Genomic DNA, 27,641 nt, shown 5'->3' on the forward strand with positions numbered 1-27,641 from the left:
AACTCCGCCAGTCAGAGCCCGCTCTTCCCCTCATCCGCCAATGGGGTAGCGAGAGCGCTCTCAGTATCCGCCCCTTCCCCTCATCCGCCAATGGGGTAGCGAGAGTGCCCGCCCCTTCCCCTCATCCGCCAATGGGATAGCGAGAGGGTTCTCAGGGTCCGCCCCTTCCCCTCATCCGCCAATGGGGTAGTGAGAGGGCTCTCAGGGTCCGCCCCTTCCCCTCATCCGCCAATGGGGTAGCGAGAGGGCTCTCAGGGCCCGCCCCTTCCCCTCATCCGCCAATGGGGTAGCGAGAGGGCTCTCAGGGTCCGCCCCTTACCCTCATCCGCCAATGGGGTAGCGAGAGGGCTCTCAGTATCCGCCCCTTCCCCTCATCCGCCAATGGGATAGCGAGAGGGCTCTCAGGGTCCGCCCCTTCCCCTCATCCGCCAATGGAATAGCGAGAGGGCTCTCAGGGCCCGCCCCTTCCCCTCATTCGCCAATGGGGTAGCGAGAGGGCTCTCAGGGCCCGCCCCTTCCCCTCATCCGCCAATGGGGTAGCGAGAGCGCTCTCAGTATCCGCCCCTTCCCCTCATCCGCCAATGGGGTAGCGAGAGCCTGAGGGCCGGTCCTGTCTCCGCGGAGCCGAGTCGCTGTGGGGTCGGCTCGGCCTGAGGGCGCAGGCGCAGGGCCGCGTCCACCCGCCGTAACGGCAGCCTGGGCCCCGCCCCTTCTGCGCGCGGAGCGAGACTCCTGCGGTCGAACGTCGGGGGGAGGAACCGGGGGGAGGGGCGGGACCCCCCAGCAAGGGGCAGAGAACCGGGGGGAGGGGCGGGACCCCCCCAGCAAGGGGCAGAGAACCGGGGGGAGGGGCGGGACCCCCCAGCAAGGGGCAGGGAACCGGGGGAGGGGCGGGACCCCCCAGCAAGGGGCAGAGAACCGGGGGGAGGGGCGGGACCCCCCCAGCAAGGGGCAGGGAACCGGGGGGAGGGGCGGGGACCCCCAGCAAGGGGCAGAGAACCGGGGGGAGGGGCGGGGACCCCCAGCAAGGGGCAGGGAATTGGGAGAGGGGCGGGGGCGGGACCCCCCAGCAAGGGGCAGAGAACCGGGAGAGGGGTGGGGGGAAGGGGCGGGACCCCCCAGCAAGGGGCAGGGAATTGGGAGAGGGGTGGGGGGAGGGGCGGGGACCCCCAGCAAGGGGCAGAGAACCGGGGGGAGGGGCGGTGACCCCCAGCAAGGGGCAGGGAATTGGGAGGAGGGGCGGGACCCCCCAGCAAGGGGCAGAGAACCGGGGGGAGGGGCGGGGACCCCCCAGCAAGGGGCAGGGAATTGGGAGAGGGGCGGGGGCGGGACCCCCCAGCAAGGGGCAGAGAACCGGGAGAGGGGCGGGGGGAAGGGGCGGGACCCCCCAGCAAGGGGCAGGGAATTGGGAGAGGGGTGGGGGGAGGGGCGGGGACCCCCAGACAAGGGGCAGGGAACTGGGGGAGGGGCAGGGAACCCATGGGACCCCCCCAGCCCCCCGCGGCCAGACACCGACCTAGGAGCAGCCTGCGAAGCCGCCTTGTCGCTGGTCCCCCCGCCCGGGGAGGCTCCCGCGCCCCCGCAGCCGAAACGCTCCGACCCCGGCCCGGGCGCTCAGCAGGACCGAGAGGCGCCGCCGGGAGAACCTGACTCCGGGACCCGCTGGGCCTGGGCGCCCACTGTGGGAACGGAGCTGAGCCGGCCCTCGGAGCCCTGGAGCCGTTCCTGGAGGATGGTCCCTCAATGGCTACGAGCCAGGCGGGCAGGGATGGGGGCCCAAGCCGCTGCCTGCCAGACGCTGGGAACGGGCGAGGGATGGATCACTGGGTGATGCCCTGTTCTGTTCACGCCCACTGGGCCCCTGGGACCAGCCACTGTCGGCAGACGGACTCGGGGCTGGATGGACCTTTGGCCTGACCCAGCCTGGCCGCTCTTATGGTCTAAAGTGCAACAGCTTAACCAAGGCTACGCCAAGTGCCTGGCTCGGGCCTGCAGACGCCTCAGCACTGTAAACGACAGGGCTAAGAGATGTTATTCAAATTGCATCTTCCATTCGGTCATAGCCCCTGCCCTCCCGCGGACCCAGCGTATCGGGAATACATGACCCGCATCACCCCAGGAAGACTGGAGTTGGAGCTTCTGAAAAATGCACGGGCTGTTGCTGTGCCCAGTGATCACTGGACTCTCCGCCCGTGCATCCTTGAGCACGCAGGGCAGCCCACCTGCCAGGTGCCGCACGGACCCTGCAGGCGGTTGCTTTAACAGCAACGCGTATTGAAGAGAGACATTGGATGTTGCAAAAGAATGGCATAGTCAAGAAAAGGCAACAGGTAATGCTAACAGTGCACTCAGAACTGGGATTAATCGCGGTTAATTTGTTTTGAGTTAATGGCTGAGTTAACTGCAATTAATTGACAGCCCTAGTTTCAAACCACTCTCTCTGAGAAGCAGGGAGCTGCCAAGAGAATGGCGGAGCCCCTGTGCTGGTGAGGCAGTGAGGTGAAGACAGCAGCCAGGCAGGGTCAGGCCACTGCAGAGACGCTCCATGGGGACACCTGGCTGCACTGGGCAGGTTTTTGAGAAGATGGCCAGGGTAGGTCACAAAGCCGAAGCACTGGCCCATTGCAGGATCAAAGGTGTGGAAGCAAATTCTAAAACTATACCAGCTCACGCAGCCTCGAAGGCTTCACACAAGGGTCACAGGGAAGCTAATGGTAACGCACAAAGCGGCACGGGGGTCTCTGCTTTCCCCCCCCACTGCTGTATTAAGGCAGCCTGACAGGTTAGGGGGTTACATTGTTTTGATCTTACAAAGTCAAACTTGGTTTTGCGGATGGTTCCAGTGAATTTCAGGCTCTCGGGTCTCACCTGGCAGCGCAGGGGCGCTGAATCAGAAGTTTTATTTTCACAAGTGGTCCTCAGGTGTTTGAATTACATGTTAACACAACCAGCCGGAGTCACTTCCTCTGGGGGTGTTTAAGATTTCACATGCATATGTCACAATCCTGTTAGACCAGAGATGGGCTGAGAGTTTCTAATGTAAACCAATCACACGCTCCCAGCTCCTCCAGCCACATCACAAAGCTGCCAGAAAGGCCAACGCCCATTTCTGCCACCTCTGCACGTCACCGTTAAGGCTGAGCGGCTAACGAAGCTGTGACATCATTCCAATCAGCTAGTCTAGCAGAAGGCTGGCGGGCAGCCAGCATCACACAGCGCCAGGGTGATCCTGGGAATTCCAGCCCTGGCAGTGGGCCCAGGCGGGTGGAGCAGAGAATAACCTCGTGTACCAAGCTGGGTTTAACAGTTGAAGTTTATTCATTTCCAGAGCCCGAGAGTGCTAAGAACTGGTTACATGAGGGGATGGTGCAGCAGCATGCGCACGTACCAACAGACCCAAAGCTCCTCCGTGCACTCACCCACTAGCCATGGGGGAACTCAGCTCCCAGCCCCCGCACAGCAGTAAAAGCTGCACTGATGTGACCCCCACAGCCCCTGGGGGAGAGGTCTGACACCAGCAGCTGGTGTGACGGGGTTTGAACTCACCCCACTGCAGGCATCTGTAGTGTTCAGAGCGGGAACCCCAGGGGCTCCCTTTACCCTCTGTCATGAACCCTTCATCCAGAGACAGGAGCTAGAGGCATGGCCCAACCGCCTGGCCAGGAGCCCAAACCCTCAGCACCAAGCAGGGCAGAACGGGGGCATCTCCGGCTGGGTTTCTCTTGTTGATCAGTTAGTCTGAGCTGGGCGGGGTTACAATGCCACTCCCAGCATCAGTGCAGGGCCAGTTCCTGAATCCCTGCCACTCAAATCCCACCTGGAGAGAGGTGTTCCTCCCCACAGAGCCCGGCCCGGGGGGTGTGCCAGGGGCTGAGCGGATCAGGAGCCATGAGCTCCCTGGCCAGGTCGGGGCTGTTAGGACAAGGAGCTGCTGGGGTGAGTGTTGGGAGAGTTTTCACTGGTGAGTGTAATGTGTACAAGCAGGCCCAGCCCCGACACCTCAGTCACCCCCCGCCCCAGGAGAAAGGCAGCTCTCAGATGCACCAGGAGGGCAGGGAGGAGAAAGGGCAGCCTGAGATCCAGGCAGGAGCGAATACACACGCGCACACAGTTATGCCAAGGTTCCCCCTCAGCGGGGCAGCAGAGCGAGTGGTTTCATGAGCTGGAACCCAGCGATCCAAGGCTGTGACCGGGAGGGGGAGCGCCCCAGCGCGCTCTGCTGGGGTCTGCTGCACACACAGGCTAGCACGTCCCTGCCCAGAAGGGGCTTGGAGAAGAGACTCAGCAACGGGCTGGGGAGGGGGGGCTGTGCAATGAACACCAGTCTCTGTGGGGGTGGCGGGTTCCCCTAGGAGAGGAGGCGGCCGTGCAGTTCACACAGCTGCTCCGGCGTCAGGACGAGCTTGTGCACTTGGCCATGCCCAGGCTGGCACGGGAAGGTCACTTTGCCAACGTACACAGTGTCTCCCTTCTTCTCCTCCTTGGCCTGGAAGAGCAGGGCGGAGGGTCAGGGGCAGCAGGACTCAGGCTGATAAAAGCCCCCCAAGCCCCCCATTACCAAGTGCCAGGAGGGTAACACTGTTATCTCCTAGGGCCAGCTCCAGAGGGTGTTGCCTGAGGGGGTTTCACACACCCCTGGGCCCGGTCGCCTTTCCTCCCTGGCAGGGACCCTTGTCAGCAGGCCCATGGAGCTCCATTCAGCCCAGAGCCACGCTGCATGGGGATGGCGTGTGCTACCCCCCAAGAACAGCGACTAGCTCCCCCCGGCTGCAGGTGCTGGGACCTGCAGCCCCCAGACTGCTACTCCGAATCCTCCAGATCCTGGCAAGGGAGCTCGTGTGCGCAGGCCATGGGAACTCAGCACAGACCCTACTCGGGCTTGGCGAGGACACCTGCCAGGCCACCTGCTCCCTCAGCTCCTGCATCCCGGTGCTGTGGGTAACGCTCCCAGGAGAGCCGCGTCTCACCTTGAGGAAGGCCAAGGATGGGAAGGTGGCGAAGTCGGTGAGGACATTGGCCCCGGGGTGCTGCAGGACCGTTTCCTTCATCACTTCATCCTGCAAGGGAGGAAAGGGGAGCAGGGCAGCATCATCCCTCCAGACGTGCACCCTGCAGGGCACCCAGCACCCCCGGCCGCAGGGGTGGGGTGGGGAGCTCCCTGCCTCTCCTGCCAGGGTCTCCAGCTGGCAAGAGCAGCTCCCCGCATCAGCCAGGAAGGGTTCGAGGACGGGGAGGCTAACCCTGCCTCGCCCAGGGTAAATTACAAGATGTCTAAGCGGCTCCGCAGGTGGCGTTCTCTTCTCCCCCCCCGTCCCCCCGACTCCCGAGTATGCAGCACGCCCAAGGCAGAGCACGCACAGAGCACACGGACATTTTCTGGGGGGTGGGAGTGGGGAAGACGTGGCTATCTGGGGTTGCAGCCGTTTTATTCACAGGTCAAAGGAAATATTTGTTCACATCAAAAAAGCACCAGGTGTAACAGTCTCCCCCTTAGATAGCAGGGGCTGCGGGTCGGAAGCGAGGGGCACCGGCAGAGCTGGGGGGGGGAGCCCAGGGCTGGGCTAGCAGGGGCTGCGGGTCGGGAGTGAGGGGCACCAGCAGGGCTGTGGGGGGAGCCCAGGGCCAGGCTAACGGGGGCTGCGAGTCGGGAGTGAGGGGCACCGGCAGAGCTGTGGGGGGAGCCCAGGGCTGGGCTAGCAGGGGCTGCGGGTCGGGAGTGAGGGGCACCGGCAGGGCTGTGGGGGGAGCCCAGGGCCGGGCTAGCGGGGGCTGCGGGTCGGGAGTGAGGGGCACCGGCAGAGCTGTGGGGGGAGCCCAGGGCTGGGCTAGCAGGGGCTGCGGGTCGGGAGTGAGGGGCACCGGCAGGGCTGTGGGGGGAGCCCAGGGCCGGGCTAGCGGGGGCTGCGGGTCGGGAGTGAGGGGCACCGGCAGGGCTGTGGGGGGAGCCCAGGGCCGGGCTAGCGGGGGCTGCGGGTCGGGAGCGAGGGGCACCGGCAGAGCTGTGGGGGGAGCCCAGGGCTGGGCTAGCAGGGGCTGTGGGTCGGGAGCGAGGGGCACCGGCTGAGCTGTGGGGGGAGCCCAGGGCTGGGCTAGCAGGGGCTGCGGGTTGGGAGTGAGGGGCACCAGCAGTGCAATGAGGGAGATGCATACGAGCGCCCCCAGCCCATGGCAGACTCTCAGCAGTGCCTTGATCTCCTGGAGCACTGGCTGCTCCCTGCTTGTGGCCTGTCCGGGGCCCTGCTGCCCGCTCGCGGCCTCGGCGCCAGACGGGGCTGTGGGGCGTTTGCAGAGACACTGATGGATCACGGGCAGCTGCTGCATTTACCTTCAGCTTGTCGATGGTGCTGCTCAGGGATTTCAGGCGGGCTGTCTGCTCCAGCAGCTGAGCGGCCGGGCTTCCTGCTGGGGGAGAAGAGACCTGGTAAGGGGAGCTCCCTGCAGGAGCGTGACTTCCCCGGAGAGAGGGTGCCGAGTCCCAGCTGGGCGAGGGGGAGGAACTGCCCTGAGCCGGGGTCTGACAGTGACCTTGGCTAGGAGCATCAGCCCCAAGCACCCTACAAGCTGTACAGCCAGGAATCCCATCACCCAGCACTGATATGCAGCCACCTCTGACTGGGGCACAGCAGCTGTTCAGCTGAGATGGGACAGCACTGGAGAATCCTGGATCCAGGTTATCGAATGAGAAACACGACACTGCAGAGAAGTTCCCATCCCAGAGGCCCATTGAAAGCAGGAGGAATAGGGAGACTAAGCCCCTGTTCCCCCGTCCTCCAGGAGGGGCCAGCATAGGAGAGGCCAGAGCGCAGATGAACAGCCCAGTGTGTGCAATGGGCAGCTCTGGGGGTCAGCAGGACCCTCTCACACAGCTCCCAGATCCCTAGGCAAGGGTGACAGCGTGGTCTGGTCCTTCAGCCCATGGGGAGCTGAGCTCCTGCCACATAAACCAATGCTGCCCATCCAACAGCAGGGTGGGTAGGGGCGGAGCCGGGTCTCGGGGGTGTTCATGAGGCCGTTCTGGGCCCTTCAGAAGGAAACCTGGTGAGGAGAACACCCCACCCCTCAGGCGTGGTACCTGGCTCTGCCCACAGGGCGTACACTGCCCGTGAGCACAGGGGAGGCCGGGGGCGCCCAAAAATCACTGGGAGGATTCACTTGGGGGACACCTTTCGCAAGGGGAGGCAGGAAATGGCCAGCCCCCCACTAGGTGCACGGGGCACTTTGGTGGGCTGCACAGCCAAGCACCCCCAGCAGGTTCTGGGGGCCCTGAATTCCTCGCGCGTCCGGCTCCCGACCGCGGGGTCTCAGAGTTCTGTCCCCTGGATACTGAGCGCAGATACACCACAGCGAGGGGCCCGAGTCGGCAGCTGCAGCCACGCAGCACCAGTCATCTCCAGAGCAAATAAAACCTTTACAGGGGCTAAAGTAACAAACAAAGATCTCCAGCCTGCTCCCCTGGACGTCCAGCGTCTGCTTCGCCTGCTCCCCAGCGCTGCCTCCCCTCGGGGAGCCGTCGGACGCAGCGAGGGGCTTTGTAAATACCACAATGGGACAGCCTGGGCTACACCCCAGAGACAGCAGCCACCTCCAGGAGAGAACAGAAGTCCCTGGCTGGTTAGCGTGACCTCCGAACCCACAGTTCTGCCCTGGGCATGGGCCGAGAGAAGAGCATGCCCGCGGGCCCCGCCCACAACCCGTCCGAGAAGGGCCCACCCGGCCTCTGCTGGCTCGGCCCTGGCGCTGACGCTGTTACCTCCAGTAAGTTCGCTAGCAGGCCTGGGCCGAGCTGCCCCCCTTGGGTCCCAGCTGACTCCGCCGACCTGCCTCCTCGGGGCACCTGCGCCAAGGAGTTGCGTGTGCAGGACGTACCCGAGCTCCTGCGTGTGACATCCACCACCTTGGCGTTGGCGCTCATCTGGTAGAGGGTCTGCAGCAGCTGGCTCGTCTTCCTGTACAGGGTGCCGGAGGCCACCTCCTCTCCCTGCCGATCTTTGGGCAGTGAGAGCTTCGGGACGTGCAGAGGGGGCAGCGCTGCCAGCTCCGTCTTCATCTGGGCTCCCTGAGCATGAAGCAACACGAGTGTAACCCACAGCTCCGCCCCGGGCCTGGCCCATTCTCCAATCGGCACCTCACCCCTGGGTCAGCCACAGGAGAACCAGGCAAACAGAGGGAGCCAGAGCTCCTTCCCAGGGATACCCAGCTACCAGCCAAGCCGTACAGTTCCCCTCGTCTGGGGGCGTCAAGACCCCCCCTCCCACTCACCCCAGTGCAAACTGCATGAGCCCAGGGGAGCAGGGACCCAGACTCACACCCTGAGAACCTGCTCTCCATTCCACACACCAGCAATTCAAGCAAAGGAGAACAGGAGCTGGCCTCCCAGAACAGAGCCCGGGGCCCTGGAGTGGGGGACTGCTGGCCTGGTGTCGCCTCCGTGCTGAATGGCACAGAGGAAGGAGGGATCCCTCCCCCAATGCCCAGCACTGTACCCTGGAAGCTGGTGGTGTGGGGGAGGGGAAGGATAAGAAACAGCAGCCTGAGGCATGGGAGCCCCTGGCATTTTATCCTTGCGAGTGGGTCTGCAAATGCCCCTCGTAGAGCAGAGGAGTCTGACGTTAGCTATTTGCTTCAGTAATGCCCTACAGCAGGGAGGTCCACAGGTTAATGGCACATTTCCTTTGCATTCCATCGATGGCCCTTTGCTCCTATAAACAGGATCCTGGTCAGCCAGTCTCCTCTAGATTCTCACCATAGCTCCAGACTAAAGCATCCTAGCTCCAATCCGTCTGGAATCCCCTTCCTCTGACCAGGCATATTGCCCTTCTCTGCTTCCCCCTGGGAGGGACCGGCTGGAGAGCAATGGGTGATTCCCGGTAGCCAGTCGGGGCATGTGCAGCCCAGGCCTGGCCGGATGAATGCCTGGAGGGCCCAGTGGTGCAAACCCCAAGAGATGCCCACACAGAGAGGCCCTCACCATGAGCCGGTTGTTCTCAGTTTTGAGGTGCTCAATGGCCAGCCGCATGGCATCGATCTGTTGGAGGAGAAGAGGCGAGTCCTTCACCTGGACAGGCCCTGAGCCACCCACCATCACCTGGCCAGCGCCGACACCTGCAAACGGGGAGAGAACATCAATGGTCAAAGGAGACTAAGGAGCTGGCCAGCAGGGGTCCGAGCATCCAGGCGGGTTTGCTGCAGCCGACGTGGTCTGTGCATGCAGGGGTCAGGCTGAGATGGGAAGGAAGAGGTGAATGTGGCCGTGCCAAGGAGCAACGACCCATCCATACGTCCCTGGCCGGGGCACAGAGCCATCACAGTCACGCAGCTGGAGCTGGAGAGCCCTGTGGCAGGGCCCTGGGGTCAAACCCATGCAAATACCTAGCAAGCAAGGGGGCCCAGCACCCTGACAACACCCGTCAGGGGCCATACGCCCAGGCCAGGATCCCACCCCTGCAGAATTGCCTCTTGTCTCTGCAGCAGAGGCTGCTCCGGCCCATTTCCAGGACAGCCTGGCACTGAGCTGGAGAGGGGATGCAGCCCTGCATTGCCCCCGGCGGAACCAGCTCTGGGCACCTTTGTGGATCCATCTCCCCTCTGTTCCCCAGCCGGTTCCTGCCCCTCTCGGACACTGGGCGGGCTGCAGGATGCTCTGGCCAGCGAGCCACGTGGCTTCCTTGCAGTTAGAACAACAGCACTGGAGTAGAATGCACGTCGGATTCCCAAAGCCTCAGAAGCCCCTTCTCACATGCACTGGGCCTGCCCTCCTGGGGCCTACAGAGACTAGGAGAGCTGGCAGGCTGGAGCAGGATACTGTACCTCTCTGCTGTTCCTCTGTAGTGCCGGGAGGGGAAGAAAGCACAGGAGAGACGAGAAGAAGCAGAATTAAAAGCTGAGGAGCAAGGCTCGAATGCAGCTCTGGCCAGAGAAGCCATTGTAAAAAGGGCACCGTCTTGCTCTGCAGATCTGCTCCCTACGCACATTCACACCCAGTCTGCTGCCTCTTACTCCAGGAGCCCCCACGGGGCCACACGGCCTTGGAGAAGGAGCTGGATTCCATCCTGGCTCCCACACTGCCTGCTGCAGAACCCGCACGGGGGCGCAGGACCGGAGTGCCCGCCTGAGTCAGCAGAGCAGGAAGTTTCCAAAACAATACAGTTCATCACTGGAGCAAATCTGGCAGGACAAACCCGCAGACCAAGATGCCACTCCTAGAGCAGCTGCATCTTGGGATGGATCCTGAGACCTGCTGACACCTCCCACCGCCTCCACTGGGCTCAGCACGCTCCGGATCGGCCTGCCGAGAGCACGAGGCAGCCAGACGGCTGTGTGAACCACAGGCAGAGAAGGAAAGATGCCAGAGCGCCAGCAATTCAAGAGAACAGAGCCTTGAGCGCAAGGAAGTGGGACACAGGACTCTCCTTTCCCAGCTCTGCCACTGACTCACTCTGGGACCTTGGAAAAGTCCCTTTGCTGTCCTGTACCACGGCTGCCCTGCTGCAAACCGGGGACCCCCGTCCCTAGCCGACGCGCAGCAAGCACTGATCAGCGGGGATGGGGCAGTGTTCTGAAGACGACAAGGGCTCCTGCTGCGATGCTCACAGCCAAGTGGTACCTGTGCATCGCGGCATCACCACCTTTCCCACTCTCACCAGACACTCAGCACAGACCAACGTGCACTGAGCTCGGGGAAGAAAACAGGCTACAATCCAGGGATCAGACCAGCTACTGCCAGCAACCCACCAGCCAGAGGCACGTCGCTGACAATCACCCCGAGGGTGGCGGGCCAGGAGGGCACCAGCGGCCAGTAGCATGGGCCATGTCCATGCTAGCACACAGCTGAAGGCGTCAGCACTGGACATTACCCCTCCGTATAAACACCAGCGGGATCAGTTCAGACCTACTAACCAATCACCTCTGGGCTCCAAGGAGCGCCTGCTGCTGGACAGACCCCTTGGCTAGTCCCAGGAGCCTCAGGTCTGGGCCACTGTTGTGAAACGCAGGCAGCCCTGGGAATCCCACGGCTCAGACTCCAGCTAGAGCCTGCAGGGAACAGGCCCTTTAAGGCCCTTGCTAGGCCCTGCCGCACTCCTGCACTCAGCCTGGGCAGGCCTGCCCCCTGCAGCTCATGCTGAGTGGAGAACTCCAGCCGTGTGCGCGGAAAGGATCCAGCTAACCCCCGCCTCCTGCCATGTCTGGAGAGGGCCCTAGCCAAGAGGAAGTGAGTGCAGCTGCTGTGCTTCTCTGCCAGCAGGGAAGGAGACCACGGGGAACCGCAGCCTCTCTGGGGAGCAACGGAGGCTGGACGCAAGCCAGGCCCGTGCTCCTACACGGGGCTCTGCTGGGATAGCGCCGAGAGACAGAACAAGGGGCTGGGTGAGGCTCTTCGACATCCACAGCGGGAAGCTGCCACCCCAGCCGTGGGAGCAAAGGGGAAGGAGGCAGCGATTGTGTGGCGGAGCAGAGGGAATTCCAGCAGCCTACCAGAGGCCTTTCCTCTCCAGCTGTCTGCTCACTGGGGTGCAGGTCAGAATACCACGGACTGGCTCTGCAATCACCAGCCAGTCGTCGTACCCACATGGCCCAGAGCCCTGCAGCGTTCCCTCCCCCTAGGCAGCTGCAGCCCGCTGGAGAGGTATTCCCTTGGCTGGCTGCCCTTGCAGTGACCCAGGAGCTGGGGGGGCAAGTGCCCAGCTGAGCGAGCACTGCCCAGAGAGGTCAGAGTGCAGGGAGGCAGTGCTGGGCCGTCACACATCACTCGGCTCATCCACTGATGCCTGGACATCTAGTTCGGGGCCTTCCAGCCTGCGGGCCAGCTGAGCCACCATGTGCACGATTGGCTCCAGATGTCTGAGGGGGCAGCCTGGTGCTCCCAGAACCGAGTGAGCTGCAAGGCCCCTGCCCCTTCCCTTCCTCAGGTCTAGAGCTCATTTCACGGGGCTCACACCAGGACCCGTCCACCCAACACTGCTCTGCCTCTCGTAGGGACACAGTGCGGCAGACTGAGTTCCCGCGGGGTTCCACTCCCCATCCGCTGGGCCTTTCCCCGGGTTTCCTTTCCAGCGTCCGGGCCGCAAGGCTGAGGCAGCCCCCCGATGCTAGGGGGGGGATGGGCGGCTCACGCACCTCCTGCAATGCCCGAGACGATGGAGGCGATTCCAGACGCAGGGGATCCCCGCAGCCCCTCGATGGTGCGCTTGGACTGGTTGTTCAAGCGCTGCTTTAGCTCCATCTTTTCCGACTCCAGCTGGTCAATGTCAGCCTGAAGAGCGTCCATGGTCTCCTCAAACTCCCTGCAGGGGGAGAGAGCAAGCCACCAGCCCAGTGAGAGACGAGACACGGCTCCGCTGGCAGAGTTCACAGCCTCGACCCAGCAGGCTTTGCAGGATCTCATCAGGTTTGGTAACTTCCAGCACCCTCCCCCAACCATACGCTCCCCAGACAGCTCAGGGCTTCTCACTCAAGAGAGGGGGGCCTCCACCCATTTCCCTGGGAGGCTGGTCTGTTCTGCAGGCGACGATCTCACGCGCAGGAAGCGTTGCCGGACAATCAGCCCTTCATCCCTTTCGCTTTCTCCTGGTTCTAGCTCTATCAGGCTGACCCACTGCTCTCTCCCTGGGAGTTCACGGCGCTCCAGCACCCGTCGTCCGGACACAGCTACGCTATTACCCGGGTCTGGCAATGGTGTGAAATACAAACGTCCTGCACCACACAGAAATGCAGCCTATTCTGAGATGCAACCTCTCTGCCCTGCCCAAACCTGCCTCACGTCAGCCACTAGCTGCCCCAGGGTAACGGCTGTGCCTAGCCACCCCTGAGCTCCAGAACGGCCCTGGAAACCATGGCAAGCTGCTAACACTGCTACCCCTTCTGCCCAGGCTCCTCCCTTAGCAGGTGCTCTCCCCTGGCCTAGACCATCCCGAATCCCCCAGGAGGCTGGGAAACCCACTCACTTCTCCTTCTTTTTGAGCAGAGCCTGGGTCTCGTCCAGCTTGGTTTGGATCTTCTCCACCCGGTCATCCGCGTCCTTGGACGAGCTGTCAAGCTTCTTCTCCAAGAGACTGAGGCGCACATTTGCTTCACTCAGCTCCTCGCCCTGGAGCAGCAGGGGAGAAAGCGAAGTGCTCCAGGCCCCTGAGGGTGGACAGCATGTTCCAGGGCCCTGGAGCGCCCACCCCCAGTTGCAGCCAATAGCCAGCACACACCACCATGTCCTGACTGGCTCCGGGGATCAGGTCAGGCGAACACCGACCAGCTAAGCACTGGCGCGTCCCTTATGGTTGATGCCACAGGCCACTGCTACAAGGGACGCTTGCGTCTCCCCCGGGGAAACCGATCCAAAGGGCTAACAGGCCCCAGGCAGCTCTACAGGAAGTGGGAGCAACCCAGGCAGGCAGCGGCCTACTGCCCAGGTGAAGTGCACTCCCCGAGGCTGCAGGGTTCTGCACTGGCCAACAGGAAAGGCAGATTAGGGAACAGACCACGGATGAGCTCACCTTGATTTTGAGCGATTTCTTCAGCTCTTTGATGACAGTCTCTCTGTCTTCCAGCTTCAGTCCCAGGCCCTCAGCATCTGTGATCTCGGCCCGGAGCGCGGCTGCCCTCAGATTGACAGGAGGAGGGGGCTGCAGGGACAAGGGAAGGGGGTTGGTCGGATATCGCCAGCTGATGGATTCCAGTGCTTGCTCATGGTGAAAACCGGGCAGGACGCTGCTGAGGGAATGCCCCCCGAATCTGCACGACAGGCAACTGCCCGGCTCCCCGAGTCCCTGACAATCCAGGGAGGGCTGGTCTCGCTGGCCGGGAAGGTGACAGAGCTAAGACACACCTACTGGTTTGTAAGCATCTGCCGAGCTGCACAGACAGCAGGGTGGGCTTCTGATGCAAGGTGCTGGCCCCTCACCCTGCGAACAGTGTCAAAGGAGAGAGCCCGCTCTGCCCAGAACACCCCCATCAAACCCAGCTACGAGGGGCTGTGCCCATCGGCATCTGCTGTGTGCGCTGCAGCGTGACCATCCGTGTCAGCACACGGCCTGCCGGAGATCAGGGTAGGCTTTCCATCTCCTCCCGCCATCCACAGGAAATCAGGGCCTCCCCTGGAGGAAGTGACAGCTCAGTTCAGCTGCCCTGGCCCAGCCCGAAGGTGCCCCCCAGCCGTGCCCCACCTTGGTCTGTGGCCGGTCGGCGTCATACTCTCCCTCCTGCATAGCAGTGGCCATCTTGTTCATGGTTGCAATGAGGACGTTACAGGACTGGCGCAGGCACTCGTAGGGGTTGATGCCCTGGCTGCCGTAGATCTGCAGAGGATGGAGAGAGAGAATTACCCCATTTCAAGGTGCACTCTGCTAGGGCCTCACTGCCAGCAAGGCTTCCTGCACTCGCTCCACACCGCTGATCACCGGCCTTGTGGTGCAGTCAGCCCCTGTGGCCACGAGGAGGCTGCAGACCGAGGGGATAGGTGAGTGGCAGGTCCCTACGCTTCAGCGTTAACTAGCTGTCACTCCACTCAGGCTCATCCCAAAGTCACCATGGGGCTGGAGTGAGATACAAGCTGCTCTGAGGCTAACAGGTATTCGTTCCCCATGGGCAGAGGGCTTAGGGAAGCTGAGAACAGGGTTCCCACCTGCTCGCTTGTTTTGAAGGCCAGATCTTCCAGCTTCACGGCCAGGAGCCCTTCGTTCTCCGTCAGCGGGGCGATCATCTGGGCCCCCGCGGCAGCCACCTCCTGCAGCACCGCCACCACCCAGGTCAGGTGCTTGCGGCAGTCCAGCAGCGTGTCCGACACCTGGGGTCAGGCAGACAGAGGGCGATTACGGGACTCGCTCCCAGCAGAGGCGAGTGGAGGCATTCACTCACCCCAACGGTAAGAGATCGCGGAGGGCAGTTCAGTTAATGTCTTTGGGAGCATCGTTAGGGAGAAGATCCTGGGCAACAGGAAGGAAGGACAGCCCAGGAAGTGAACAGGGCGGGGGATTCTTGTCACCACCTGAGCCCAAGGTTCCTGCTCTCTGCACTTGCCCTACTGGTTCCCTCAGTCCTTCCTGCTGGTGCGGCTTCCCCGGGCTGTGTGCAGTCCCTGCTGTGACACGGGCCACGTGGGCTCAGGTTCCTTTCATAGAATCATCGAATATCGGGGTTGGAAGGGACCTCAGGAGGTCACCTAGTCCAACCCCCTGTTCAAAGCAGGACCAATCCCCAATTTTTGCCCCAGATCCCTAAATGGCCCCCTCAAGGATTGAACTCACAACCCTGGGTTTAGCAGGCCAATGCTCACACCACTGAGCTATCCCTCACCCCCCATTTACCCAGGGAAGTTATGTTACCCAGACCACATTACAGATGGCAGCTCAAGGCTGTGGCTCAGTCAGGAAGCAGCAGCCAGGGCTCTCCTAGCTCGGTCTTATGCTCTACTCACTAGGCCATGTGCCTCCTGGCCATGCCTTCCTCCTCTCAAAGCAAAGACTCTGCCCGCAAGGTGACTGCAGTGTCTGTGTCCCACTCCCACCTCAGCCAGCTCCTCCCACTCCCAATCTGTTCCCTGCTAGCTGTTCTCTCTAGCGCTGCTCTGATCGGTCACGCGCCCCAGCCCATTCAGGAAAAGGGCCGGGGCAAGTCACTGCACGGCCATGTTTTTATGCAGGGCCCAGGTACACGTGTAACACAACCCGAAAGGCAGAAGAGACCCGCAGCAGCGAACGCCAGCAGTCCCAGCCAGGCAAACAAAGGCACGCGCTGGCTCGCCCACAATGCACTGATTGCACCAGCTCTCCCCCACTGCGCACTCTGCCTCTGCTCTCCCCAAGGGAGCATTCAGGCCAGGCAGGCGACAGCATCCTTAGCACCAGACTAGTACTAAAAACCCGTCGGGGGGGGGGGGGGGGTGAGATGAGGTGAGGGAGGGAGAGAAAATGGCATCTGGTGTGCAGGACTATAATGGAGCTGACTAAAGTGGGAGCCTCCCCTTCACCAGAACCCAAACGATCCTCCCCCTCCAGCCCGCAGCTGCCTCCCTCTGAGCAGCCTCCTTCCCCTCACCCCCGTGCAGCACTGCCTGCTGGCATGTGTATCCTGTGCAGGCTGCATCACCCAGCAGGAGGGTGGCTGCAGTGTTCAGCAGTTCATGGCCATCTGCGGTGCCCCTGTGGCTCCTGGCAAGCTGCCAGTGCAGCCCCGGCGGGGCAGCATTTGGCTGCCCCGTCCTACAGGAACTTCCCCCTGGGGCTGTTCGGCCCTGGCTAGCCCCACCTGCTGTCCAAAGCCAAGTGCTGCAGGTATCCCAGGTGCGTCTGTTCCGGGCATGCGGCGTCTAATCTTCTTGCAGAACTGGCGGATGTCGCTGCAGGAGGTCTCCAGGCCCTTGAGGAGGATGGCGAGGTCGGACGCCTCCTGCCCCGTCTGCCAGGCGCATGGAAGGGAGGAAGGGAGGGGGAGAGAAAGCTCAACACTTGAGATGCCGAGGGCCAGAGCATCAGCTGGCTCACGATGGCGTAGCCACTGGCTTCAATGGAGCAACGCCACCGTACGCCAGCCGCGGCGCTGGCCCCGAATGCAGAGGGGAAGAAGGGTGGCAGGAAGTCACCTGCTCACCTGCAGGAAGGACCGCAATCGACCCACTTCCACGCCCATGCAGTCCAAGGCACTCTGGGTGAACTGTGGGACAAGCACAAGCACCGTTAGTACAGGGCAAAGCAGACTAAGCGAGACGACCATGCCTGGGGACAGAGCGGGGCTGAGCTCTCTGGGATTACAGGCTGCCGAGCTCGGAGATTCTGGCTGCCCAGGAGTCTGGGCTGCTTCGCTCTAGGGGTGTTATGTTGTGAGGCACCAGGACACAGGTGCTCTCTGAAGGGAGGCCGGACAGCGCCGACTGCTCCTCTGCAGGTACCGGGCTCAGCGCCGTGTGTTCTCAACTCCTCTTCCCTGCTCTTTACTCACCAGCCCATTGGCAGGGCCCATCCCACAACATCTGTGTCCTCACCCTTCCCCCCGCACGCCCACTGGCGGGGGAGAAGTGGGACTCGGGGGGAGAAGCGGGCAGCTGGCAAGCCCACGCTAGCAGGGAAGGCGCCACAGGGAAAGAGGACGTGTTCCAAAGCTCTCATTAGGGAGGCAGCTGCAGCTCTTCCGGGCTGCAGCTCCACCTTGCCGGTCAGCCTGCCCGTGCAGTGAATCCTTCCCCAGGGCCCGCAGTAGGGGCCGTACGGCCACTACTCCACCTTAATGTGGTCCGCCAGCTGCATGGTGCAGTCTTCGGCTTGCTCCACCAGGTGGATGCTGTACAGGTGCTGAAAGGAGACGGAGAGAGGCGTTAGCACCCCCGGCGCAGCCCACCCAGAGCCACATGCCTACAACCCGTTTCCTAGCAGAGAACGGCTGGTCAGGCTGGCGCTGGGGAGCAAACGTGGGCCTGCCCCATCTGTACTCGGCCTGCGGGCAGCTGGATGTGCCGCAGACGGTAACACCGACGCAGAAGCACGCTCAGAGGTCTGCCCTTTGGTAACGGCGATAGGAACCAGACTGGAGTTAATCCAGCAGAGCCACACGCCGTCCCCAACTCCTGCACCTGGCTTCATATGTTTGGGGAGAGGGAAGTGTGCTGGGCCAGGGGGAGGAGGACAGCAGAATGGCTGCAGCAGCACATGCTGAGGGGCTCTCTGGGATACCTGGAGTGGACAATCAATCAGATGCCCCCTTGGGAACGGGGCCTGATCCCATGGATTTAGCTGAGATTCTCCTGCTCCAGTATTCTCCTCTGTGCTTGGACAGGGGGCATGGCGGGGCTGGGATTCCTGCCAAGCCTAGAGGGATTATGGGAAGTTCTGGCAGGTCTATTTCAGTCTCTGACGTGGGGACATGGCCCTGTGGGATAGCGGTGATGGCTTCTGCAGCCAGAGTCCTAGGACACCCAGATAAGGGATCCCGGCACAAGAATGGCTAGGCATCTCCCTTCCCTAGGGAGGGAATTCAGAGCACTGGAGAACAGGAGATCTCGTCATGGGCCAGCAGGGGAACCAGACCTCGGTGTTCAGGAGGCAGAGGGGAAGAAGGAAAGGTGGTGGCAGGAAGCTAGCTACTTAGCCTGCAGCCTGGGAGGGTTCCCTGAAAGCAGCAATGCCACATGGGGCCCGGCAACCCTCAACCCCACTTCGCTGCTCCCATCCTGCGCAGCTCAGACTGCCTTTCACCTGCCCTGGGGCCAGGGCCCGTGGCGCCAGAGGGGCACGCAGCCGGCACCTGCCTGCGGCACAGACCGCACCGCCTACCTGGTAGTACTTGATAGCTTTGGTGAGCGGCTCTACGTTGACCGTCTCATCCAGCTGGTCCTTGTGCAGCAGCTGAATCAGGAAGTCCAGCGAGCGCTCATGGACGCTCATCTCGGGGTAGAGCAGCCCCACCTTCTTGTAGACCTCAACGCTGCACTTACTCAGGGCCCTGGCGCGAGGAGCAAATACCATCAGCTCGTCTGGGACAAGTGTCTGGTCTCTACAGGGGCCCTGCAATCGCACGGGGGCTCTAGTTCTGGACGCCCCCACTTGGGCCTGACTGTCAGAGGCGCTGAACAGCCGCAGCTCGTCACAGCTAATGGGAGCTGCCGGTGCTCAGCATCCGTCCTAAGCCCAGGCCCCCAGCACAACCCAAGGAGGGAGGCACTTCTGGTGACTGGGACCAGCAGCAGCACTAGCCGCACGGGGCTCCGGGGAAGGGACCCCGCAAGTGAAAGTCTATTCCAATCTCTGGGCTCGCTGTCAGGTGTTGGGTGGGGAGCAGCCCCTGCGGGGCGCAGGGGGGGTTTCTCTGCGTTTCAGTGGCGCGCATGGGGAGGTGCCGGTGGAAGGATTCTCCGTCTGGCCTCGGCAGCAGTAACGTGAATGTCTGAGCCCAGGCTGCGGCACTCAGTGCTTCTAGTGGCTGTTCCCAATCCCATCAGACCTCTGGGAACGCCTTCCTGGAGACCAGAACCCACCACCCCCCTCCCTCGGCCGCTGTGTTCAGGACGAGGTGCCTCCCTGGCCCGCAGCCATTCTGGACGTGTGACGGGTTCCCCACCCTCTGCCGGAACGGGGCACCCTAGGTGCTCTCCTTGCAGAGCGCCGGGGATCCAAAGGCTGGGTGCATGATGCAGGGCACCTGGGGTACTCACTGTTCGTATTTGTGCAGCGTCGCTTGCAGGAGGCTGAGCGAATACACCAGCCCCGCAGCAAAGCTCAGCTGCTCCCCTGGGGCACCCCGCAGGCCTGTGCGCTCAGCACAGGTTTCATTCAGCTCGAACTTCTCCTGGGCCTGTTTGCTGATCAGCTCGGCCTGTTCCAGAAGAGACAGAGCAGTCTCAGCCCCGGGCTACCCAGCACGGCGACACATCCCCCCTTCTGCTCCCCGCTGCCCAGCATCCCTGCCTAGGAGCTGTACTTGCTGGGACAGGCTCCCCAGCACCAGCTGACGGGCATTTCACACTCAGTGCCATGGACCGGACCTGGGCAGGCACCAGCTTATGCAGCTTCAGTCACAGTCACTGCTGCCTTTTTATCCGATTCAAGGGGTTTTCTTGTGTTTCCATCAGCTTCACTCCCCTGCAGCCTGCCCTCCATACCCTCCCGCTTGCAGCCTCCCGCCTTTTCATCCCGGTGATGGGGTGTGCGCCTCACACTAGGCCTGCAGGAGCTGAATTAGGGCAGTGGGCCCAATCAGCTGGTTAGGCTGCAAACAAGGGAGCTTTAGGCTGGAGGCAGCTCATCAGAGAGACACTCTCCTGCTAGAGACAGGCAGGGAGCAGCAGGGCTGCAGAGACGAGTTGCCTGACATTACTCCCTGGGCGGAGGGAGTTGAGAGGCCAGCAAACCCAGAGGAGTGGGGAGGGCCAGGAGGTATGAAAGCGGCTCAGGAAAAGGCAGCAAGGTGCAGGGAATGGACCTTGGCTGCTGTGTGGAGGTCCCTGAGCCCCTGGGCTCCCCTGCCAGCCACTGTGGGAGTGGCACTGGGAGGCAGTGAAGTGGGACTGCTTGAGACTGCAGGTGAGCGGGGAACCTTGATGCCCTCCCGCTGGAAAGGGAAGAGGATGCTGCTCCTGTGTGAGAGAGAGCGAGAGAAGCTGCAGAGGAGATACTGAGGGCATGTACCTGCTGGAAGGACTCTCAGCCTTGGCAGACAGAGCTAATCCCCAGAACCACCAGGAGGCGGCGCCATCCAGCAGTGAGTAGAGCAACCCATCACAGGCCCCCAGTCCCCATCCTTCTGGCAGACAACGCCCAGATGAGATGCCCTTCAGAGCCCAGCAGTGCCGCTCGGGTGGGCTAGAGAGGCTCACTGAAGTCCTGCGGGAGGAAGGGCCTAGCTCTGCCACACAGTGCCACCCGGGGGCCAATGGAGCAGCCCTGAGCCCCTCAGCTCGCAGCACAGAAATAAGCTGAAGCGGGATGAAAACAAGCCGCTCGCTTTCTTCCTCTGCGGCTCCCTGCCCTAAACGTGTCAAAGGCGGAGATGCCTGGTGCAGGTGGGGGGGTGTCCTTCGCTACCTTGCAGATGAGCCGGGGGATGAGCAGCAGCACCAGGATGCAGTCGTGGTCCCCTCCGTGGCGCAGGAAGCTGTCAGGCATGAAGGAGGTGAGGAGGGAGACGTGCCGGTTGGCCTGCTGCACCTCCATCTGGCGCAGCTCCATCTCAATGGCCTGAAGGAGACAAAGGGAAAAATCAAACGGAGCCTGGAAGAAAGGACCAGGAGCCATGTGAGGCCGTCTCCCCAGGCCTCCAGCCTGCTCGCTGGCATTCCACGGGGGGGGCGCAGACGTGCCAGTCTGTGCAGTAGGTTAGAGTCCGAGCCACATTCCCGCCCCTGTCCCAGAGCCACATTCTCACGGCTGCTGGAGGGAAGGAGATTCCTTCTCACTATCTATTAGCTACACTGCCTTGGTGCTCATGGTCCAGAGCAGGCCCCGAAGGGCAGGGTCCCTGTCCTGGGGAGGGCAAACGTCAGTCATCCTGGCTGTACCCTTGTGACCATTCCTTCCAGCCGGCGCAAGTTCACGTCAGGGCTCAGCAGACAAAACCCCATTTTCAAGCACTTGCTGCTGTGCGAAAACCGTTACAGTTTGGGCCGACGTCTCTCAGAACAAAGGTACTCGTAACACCCCTTCCCCACCCCCACACGTTAATGCCCGATATCTCCCTCCGCAACACTCGCCCTTCCAGCACCCCGCCAAGTAGCTAAGATCTCCACTGCCACACAGAGCGCACAGGTGTCCCTGTCTGCCAGGGGTCTGCTAGCCACTCGCCCACACTGCTGGCCGTGGCGTCGATGCGGAAGAGGAGCGGTTCTCAGCAGTTACGCCATTTTGCAGACTTTTTGGTGCTCTCACTCACTGTGACGCAGCCCTTGGGGAGGCCTCTGGCACCTTCAGAACAACACGGCAGGCTTGGAAAGCTGCCAAGCACAGGAAGCTATGCTGTACGCTCTCGCCTGCACCTGGAGCACTGCCCATGGGAACACACGCACCTGGGTCCTACACACCGACACGCCCAGCCGTTCTCCGTACCTTCGCATGGGCCTTAGTCTCTGCAAATTTAATCTTGAAGTCGAACATCTCTGGCGGAGGCTGCTGTTGTTTCTCAACGGAAGCTTCTTGCTGGTTCATGAGCTCTCGGTTCACATCCTGATTGCAGGAGGAGAGGGGAGAATTGGCAGTACAACAGAACTGCCATCTCCTCGCCCCCGAATACCCGCAGGGAGACAGGCCGGTACGAGGGGATAACGGGGCAATCAAGGAAGAGGAAGGGAGTTGAATATCTGGGTGCACTCAGCTGAGGAGTCTCCCCAGCGCTGGGCCTAGCACCAGTTCCCAAGGGGACACAGGGCAGACTGCTCAGGTCCCAGGAGAACAATCACGCAGGGCGGGGAGGAGAACTAGATCCGTCTCCCCACCCGCATTTCCATGATGGTCTCACTTGCCTGCTGCCAGCGCCCCCAGGACTCCTTAGGGAATCCCCTCCACCTGCACACTTGGGGCTTCTCTTTCATGCCTGCAGCCCCCGGGACACAACACAACGCCCACATTTGGGAGCACGTTAGCCCACTGCTTCCAGCAGCTCCCAGCCTGTGCTTCCCCACTGCGGAGCAGATGGATGGCCAGGAGGCAGCAGAAACACAAGCAATCAGAGGAAGTTTCCCTCAGAGTAAACTAGTATTCAGGTTGCTCTGGCTTAGCTGGATGTTCTCGGTAAATCCCATCTAAATCAGGAGCCCAACTCCTAGGGCAGCAGCAGCTGGTTCCGGGTGCGTTTGCAGGGCCAGCAGCAGCCCCTGCAGGGTTGGTCCCGTCCCCTCTCCTCTGCAGTGCTCTTGCCTGCTGAGGGCTCTGCCTCCTTGTCACTAAAGCCCTTCCCCGAAGCAGCTGCTGCTCTGATGGGTGCTGGGCAGCAGTTCAGCCAGCTCCTCCCAGAAGCATGGCGTGCAGCCCCTCCCCTGGCCCCACCAGGCCGCAGTGGCAGGTGGTGCTCAAGGACTTTACCTGCAGGTGTGCGGTCAGCTCCCTGTATTTCTTGATGGTCTGCTGGTAATCTGCCACCGTCTCCTGGGCAGCCTCCACACGCTTCTCCGCCTCGCGGACCCGCGCCGTTGCCATGTCCAGCTGCTCACGCAGCTCCAGCTCGGTCTCCCTGGCGTTCTCCTGCAGCTCGTCATTCATCTCGTTCATGGCTTCCTAGCAGGAAGAAGGGGCTACACAGCTCGGCCTGCCAGGCCACAGGAGCGTGGGGCTTTCAGAGGAGGGAAGGGGCACAGCTTCGGGGCTGATCAGGAGATCAGCCGCAGTGATCGTGCCCAGCAAGAGCTTGGGAGATCAGCCAACCCTGGTGACTTCATTGAGCCTCGCCTGAGCCCTTCCAGCATCCCTGCTTAGGCAGCATCCAGCATGGCTCTGCCGTGTCAGGGGAACAGTCCACCCAGCGCAGCTCTCCCACTGCTGTGCCCCATCTTTTGGCCAGCCTGGCTGCAGACCTCACACAGACAAAGGAACACGCGTGGGTTCTGTCTCGCTCCTCTCTGACCCCCGACAGAGAGCTCTACCTGCTGGGCAGCTTACCAGGTCGCCGACGGTCTCGCGCAGCTCCCGGACCTTCTCCTCCAAGTCCAGGTTTCTCTCCGTCAGAGTCTCCACCATCTCTTCAGCACCCAGCGCAGCATCCACCTGCGGACCAAGGGCTCAAAAGCTTAACCCTGACCTGGACTCCCACATTCCTACACCCCTGCATAAGAACATAAGATCGACCATCCTGGGTCAACCCTATGGTTCATCTAACCCAGTGTCCTGTCTTCCCACAGTGGCCAGACGCTTCAGAGGGAGTGAACAGAACAGGGTCATTATCGAGTGATCCATCCCCTCGACCATTCCCAGCTTCCAGCAGTCAGAGGTGTAGACACACCTGGAGCATTGGGCTGCGTCCCTGACCAGCTTGGCTAATAGCCATTGATGAACCTGTCCTCCATTAACTTATCTACTTTTTTGAACCCAGTTATACTTTTGGCCTTCACAACATCCTCTGGCAAGGAGTTCCACAGGTTGACTGTGTGTTGTGTGAAGAAATACTTCCTTTTATTTGCTTTAAACCTGCTGCCTATTCAATTCATTGGGTGACCCCTGGTTCTTGTGTTATGTGAAGGGGTAAATAACACGTCCCTGTCCACATTCATGATTTTATAGACCTCTGTCCTATCCCCTCCCTCTGTCGTCTCTTTTCCAAGCTGAACAGTCCCAGCCTTTCTAATTTCTCCTTGTACGGAAGCTGTTTCATACCCCTCAGCATTTTGGTTGCCCTTCTCTGTACTATTTCTAATTCCAGAATAGCTTTTTTGAGATGGGGCGACCAGAACTGCATGCAGTATTCACGATGTGGGCGTACCGTGGCGGATATATTCTGTCTTATTATCTATGTCTTTCCTAATCACTCCTAACATTGTTCGCTTTTTTGACTGCTGCCGCACACTGAGCGGATGTTTTCAGAGAACTATCCAGTGACTCCAAGATCTCTTTCTTGACTGGTAACAGCTCATTTAGACCCCATCACTATGTATGTGTAGTTGGGATTATGTTTTCCAATGTACATTACTTTGCATTTATCAACATTTAATTTCATCTGCCATTTTATTGTCCAGTCACCCAGTCCCGGTGGCCCGCACTGCTTCCCGCAGCTCCCATTGGCCGAGAACGGTGAACCGCGACCACTGGGAGCTGCGGGCGGCTGTGCCTGCAGACAGTCAACGTAAACTAACTGTCTCGTGGCCCACCAGTGGATTACCCTGACGGGCTGCATGTGGCCCGTGGGCTGCATGTGGCCCACCACTGCTCTAGAGGAGCACAATGTTCCAGCAGGGTGAGGAGACGGGAAGAGACACTTGGCTTCAATTCTCACAGCCACTGTGGCCACAGAACCTGGGACACGAGTGCCTAATGTACTTTTATGCAACCTCCAGTCAGTTTAAAACACCTCAAAGAAATCTGTCTTCTACTGCTTTGCCAGACCTGAGCCCAACTTTTCCAAAGCCCTCTGTGCTCTGCACCGAAGCCCAGGACAAGGTTATGAGTCAGATTTATCAGAGGCAGAATGGGAGCTCACTCTCTTTACATCTGAACAAACAGGATTCGTTATTTCTCTCCCTTTGCATATTATCAAGTGGTGCCAGTGATAATTACCGCTCTCCTACCAAGCCAGGATCATGCTAGAGCTCCTGTACTGTGTGGCCTGCTTCTTCCACAGCAGACATTCGGTGCCTGCCTCTAGGAAGCCCGTAATAAGGAACCTTGCCCAGGGGGCCCCATGTCCTCACTAGAACCCCTGCCTGGCTGTGACTCGCCCGTCCTCCTGACCGCGCCGCACTAAGACAAACATGTTTAGATGGCACCGAATTCCAGAGGTAAGGAGACATCCGTTAGAACCTCCTCTAGAAAGGTTTCTAAGACTCCAGGTGCCAAGCGTCTCTTACGTTTAAGGAAGCCAGCCTGCAGCCAAGCACGAACTCGGAGTGCGACACAGCTCCAGTGCTGGAGGAGGGAGGGCAGACTCCACAGCAGGACCCCCGGGACACACCCCCTGCCGCCTGGGATGTTGCAGCAGCAAAGAGTGCTGCTCGAAGTGTGTGATTTATAAGCGAGAGCCCCACACCCAACAGTTCACAGGAGACACCAATTTGCCTGGCAGTAGTTTCCTGACCCTCTTTGAAGCCCAAAAGCACTTTCAGGTTGACTCACCTGCTCCTTCAACTCATCAATGGTTCTCTCTGCCTGCTTCACCTCCTCCTGCAGCTTCTCCTTCTGCTGACGCAAGCTCTCCAGCTCTGAATTCTTCTTCTCCATGTGTTTCTGAAGCTTCACGTGCTCCTGCTTCTCTGATGCAGACAGATCCCGCATCCTGAAACAGAGCAAACACACTCAAAGCAAATGGGAAGGGACCCAGGGACTGCGATCACAGCAGCCATTCCCTGTCCTTGCCACCACAGCCTTCCTCAGGTGTTTGCAGCCGTTCCGAGTCAGCTGGGCTATTCCTGTCCTTTCACTAGCTGTGACCATCGCATACAGGACAGCGTGCAGTCCCAGTGCTAAGATACTAGGGCAGCCATGCTGAGTGCAGAGGGAACTCATTTACTCCAAGCAGGCTCAGATTTCCATTCCGTGGTAACGGGACTCTCAAACAGGACAGCTTTGCAGCCATCAGTGCACATTCACTCAGAACAGAGATGTTTCAGCCCCTGGATATGGCTTGCAACTTAACTCTTCATGGGAACACGGCAGATCAGACTCTCGGGCTGTGACCTGAAGAGGCTAGTCAAAGAAGACCATAACAGATACATTGGTGGGACCATGCAGGGGAGGCTTTCTCCTAGGACACTACAGAGAGATGCAACATCCATTTCACAATGCAAAGCAGTTCAGTAGACACCTGACCAGGAGGTGTGCAGGACACTGCCAGAAGTCATCCCAATCTGGTCACCACAGCAAACACGCACATTATCAACCAGCTACGGTATTTAAGTAGCGTGCTCATAGCGAGAGTATCAGAGGAAAGCAGAGTGGTTGCTTCTCACGTTCTCTGCATGTATAACCTCAGCAGACCCACAGTGACCTACCCCACTTCCTACTTCTCTGAGGTTTAAAAGATGTGCCCAGAGTTAGAAAGGAACTGAGGGGCATTTGGAGGGGTGTATCTGTGTGGGACTAGGGGGTTAATACCCTGGCTCGAGAACAGAGGTCCATGGCTCACTGCTTTGAGGCAGGTTTTGTTGCCAGGTGGCAGGGAATGGAGCTTGCAGTGAAGATCTGCAGAGGTGAGATCACGGAGGAAGAGATTTAATAGGGAGGGAGCGTTATACCTGACAAGAGCTTCCTTGAGCCTCGCGTTTTGCTCTTCTAGCTGTTTGACCTGGTAGCTGGATGCAGCCCCATCCGAGCCTGGAGAAAGGGAGAAGCAGAGAGACGATACCCAGCATGCTCAGGAAAATCAGCTGTTATCCAGAGGCAGTTCTCTTAAAAGCAACTAAGTTTTTAAACCTGGGAGTGGGGAGGATAACGCACAGGGAGTTAACCCACCAGCCTATTGCCTCCTCAGCAGAGCGGCCCTCGAATCTAGCGTATGGCACAAATGATACAAGGATGGCAAGCTCAGGTAAGTCGATTAGTGGCCAGGGACTCAAACTAAGAACTACTCCATGGCACAGCACAATCTGCAATCTCAGCTCAGGGGGCTGCATGGCTAGAACTGCTGGCGCTGCAGGTCAGGCCGGAGGTGCCTGAAGCAGAGCTGTACTCTAGGGGTTAGATTAGATGGTGCTTGTGGTCCTTTCTAACCCTCGGGGTCTATGTACTTACCTGGCTGTAGCTAGTGTGACAGCGAATGTGATCCAAGTAGCCACCGCCCCCCCCATTCTCCTCCTCCATCTGCCCCACCGAAGATCCCACATCCCCTTCAATCTGTCCATCTCCCCCAGTCCCCCCATTGCAGCCCCCCTCAGTGCATCCATCTGCTGTCTCCTCAATCTACTGCTCCTTTGGCAGATGCAGGTTCTGTCCAGCTGAGCAGAGTCCTGGGGCTCTCAGATGACCATTCTGCAGGCCCTCTGGCATGGAACGCGGCTCATGCGGTCGATAGTCAATGGCTGCTCACTTCCTTGTCTGTGTATTTTTAAAGTCTGCCTTGGCTAGAAAGCCCATTAGGGAATCAAAACAAGGACAAAATATGTGAGATTGTCCCGAGTTTTGGTTTCAATGTCCTGTCCATAGAGGAGCTGAGCAGCTGGTCTGAAATCAGCAAAATGAGCAGACCCTGTGCACTACAGCACAAACAGCTCATCCCAGAGATGCTTCCAGGAGCAAGCATCCCCTGTCTGGGCAAGGGGCAATGAGAGCTGAAATGGCTGTTTTAACCTTAGCCCCTAGGTTCCCTAGTCAGAGGCCTGTATCCCGGCAGCCAGACTCCTACGCAAACTCAGAGATGATGGGACATGGCGAGTTGCTGACGCTGCTTCCTACTGACCAGTCTGTGAATAAGGGTCCTACCACTTCCTACTGGCCAGCGCTGCGAAGCCAAGTAATCGGACTGCATGCAAAGGACTGAAAGCATTTAGCTGGATGTCTAAGGAGTTATCACAGCAATCCCACAAGGGCAAATCCTAA

At 60.4% G+C, this 27,641-nt stretch overlaps 1 protein-coding gene across 1 annotated transcript in view; it reads right to left on the reverse strand.

Moving 5' to 3' along the window:
• Positions 1–3,948: 3,948 nt before the first annotated feature.
• The window catches only part of DCTN1 (dynactin subunit 1), a 116,371-nt gene continuing 92,678 nt past the window's right edge, over positions 3,949–27,641 (reverse strand). The window contains 24 exon segments of the mRNA XM_074951989.1: positions 3,949–4,303; positions 4,305–4,366; positions 4,369–4,486; positions 4,968–5,057; positions 6,326–6,402; positions 7,867–8,056; positions 8,969–9,102; positions 9,808–9,822; positions 12,115–12,281; positions 12,942–13,084; positions 13,485–13,613; positions 14,154–14,285; positions 14,612–14,773; positions 16,234–16,383; positions 16,576–16,638; positions 17,205–17,273; positions 18,252–18,420; positions 19,130–19,290; positions 20,499–20,651; positions 21,516–21,632; positions 22,488–22,679; positions 23,061–23,165; positions 25,224–25,383; positions 26,342–26,420. Coding sequence (XP_074808090.1) covers positions 4,130–4,303; positions 4,305–4,366; positions 4,369–4,486; positions 4,968–5,057; positions 6,326–6,402; positions 7,867–8,056; positions 8,969–9,102; positions 9,808–9,822; positions 12,115–12,281; positions 12,942–13,084; positions 13,485–13,613; positions 14,154–14,285; positions 14,612–14,773; positions 16,234–16,383; positions 16,576–16,638; positions 17,205–17,273; positions 18,252–18,420; positions 19,130–19,290; positions 20,499–20,651; positions 21,516–21,632; positions 22,488–22,679; positions 23,061–23,165; positions 25,224–25,383; positions 26,342–26,420 — 3,011 coding nt within the window. The 3' untranslated portion in view covers positions 3,949–4,129.

Source organism: Natator depressus, chromosome 4 (assembly GCF_965152275.1).
Source record: "Natator depressus isolate rNatDep1 chromosome 4, rNatDep2.hap1, whole genome shotgun sequence".
NCBI classification, from domain to species: domain Eukaryota; kingdom Metazoa; phylum Chordata; order Testudines; family Cheloniidae; genus Natator; species Natator depressus.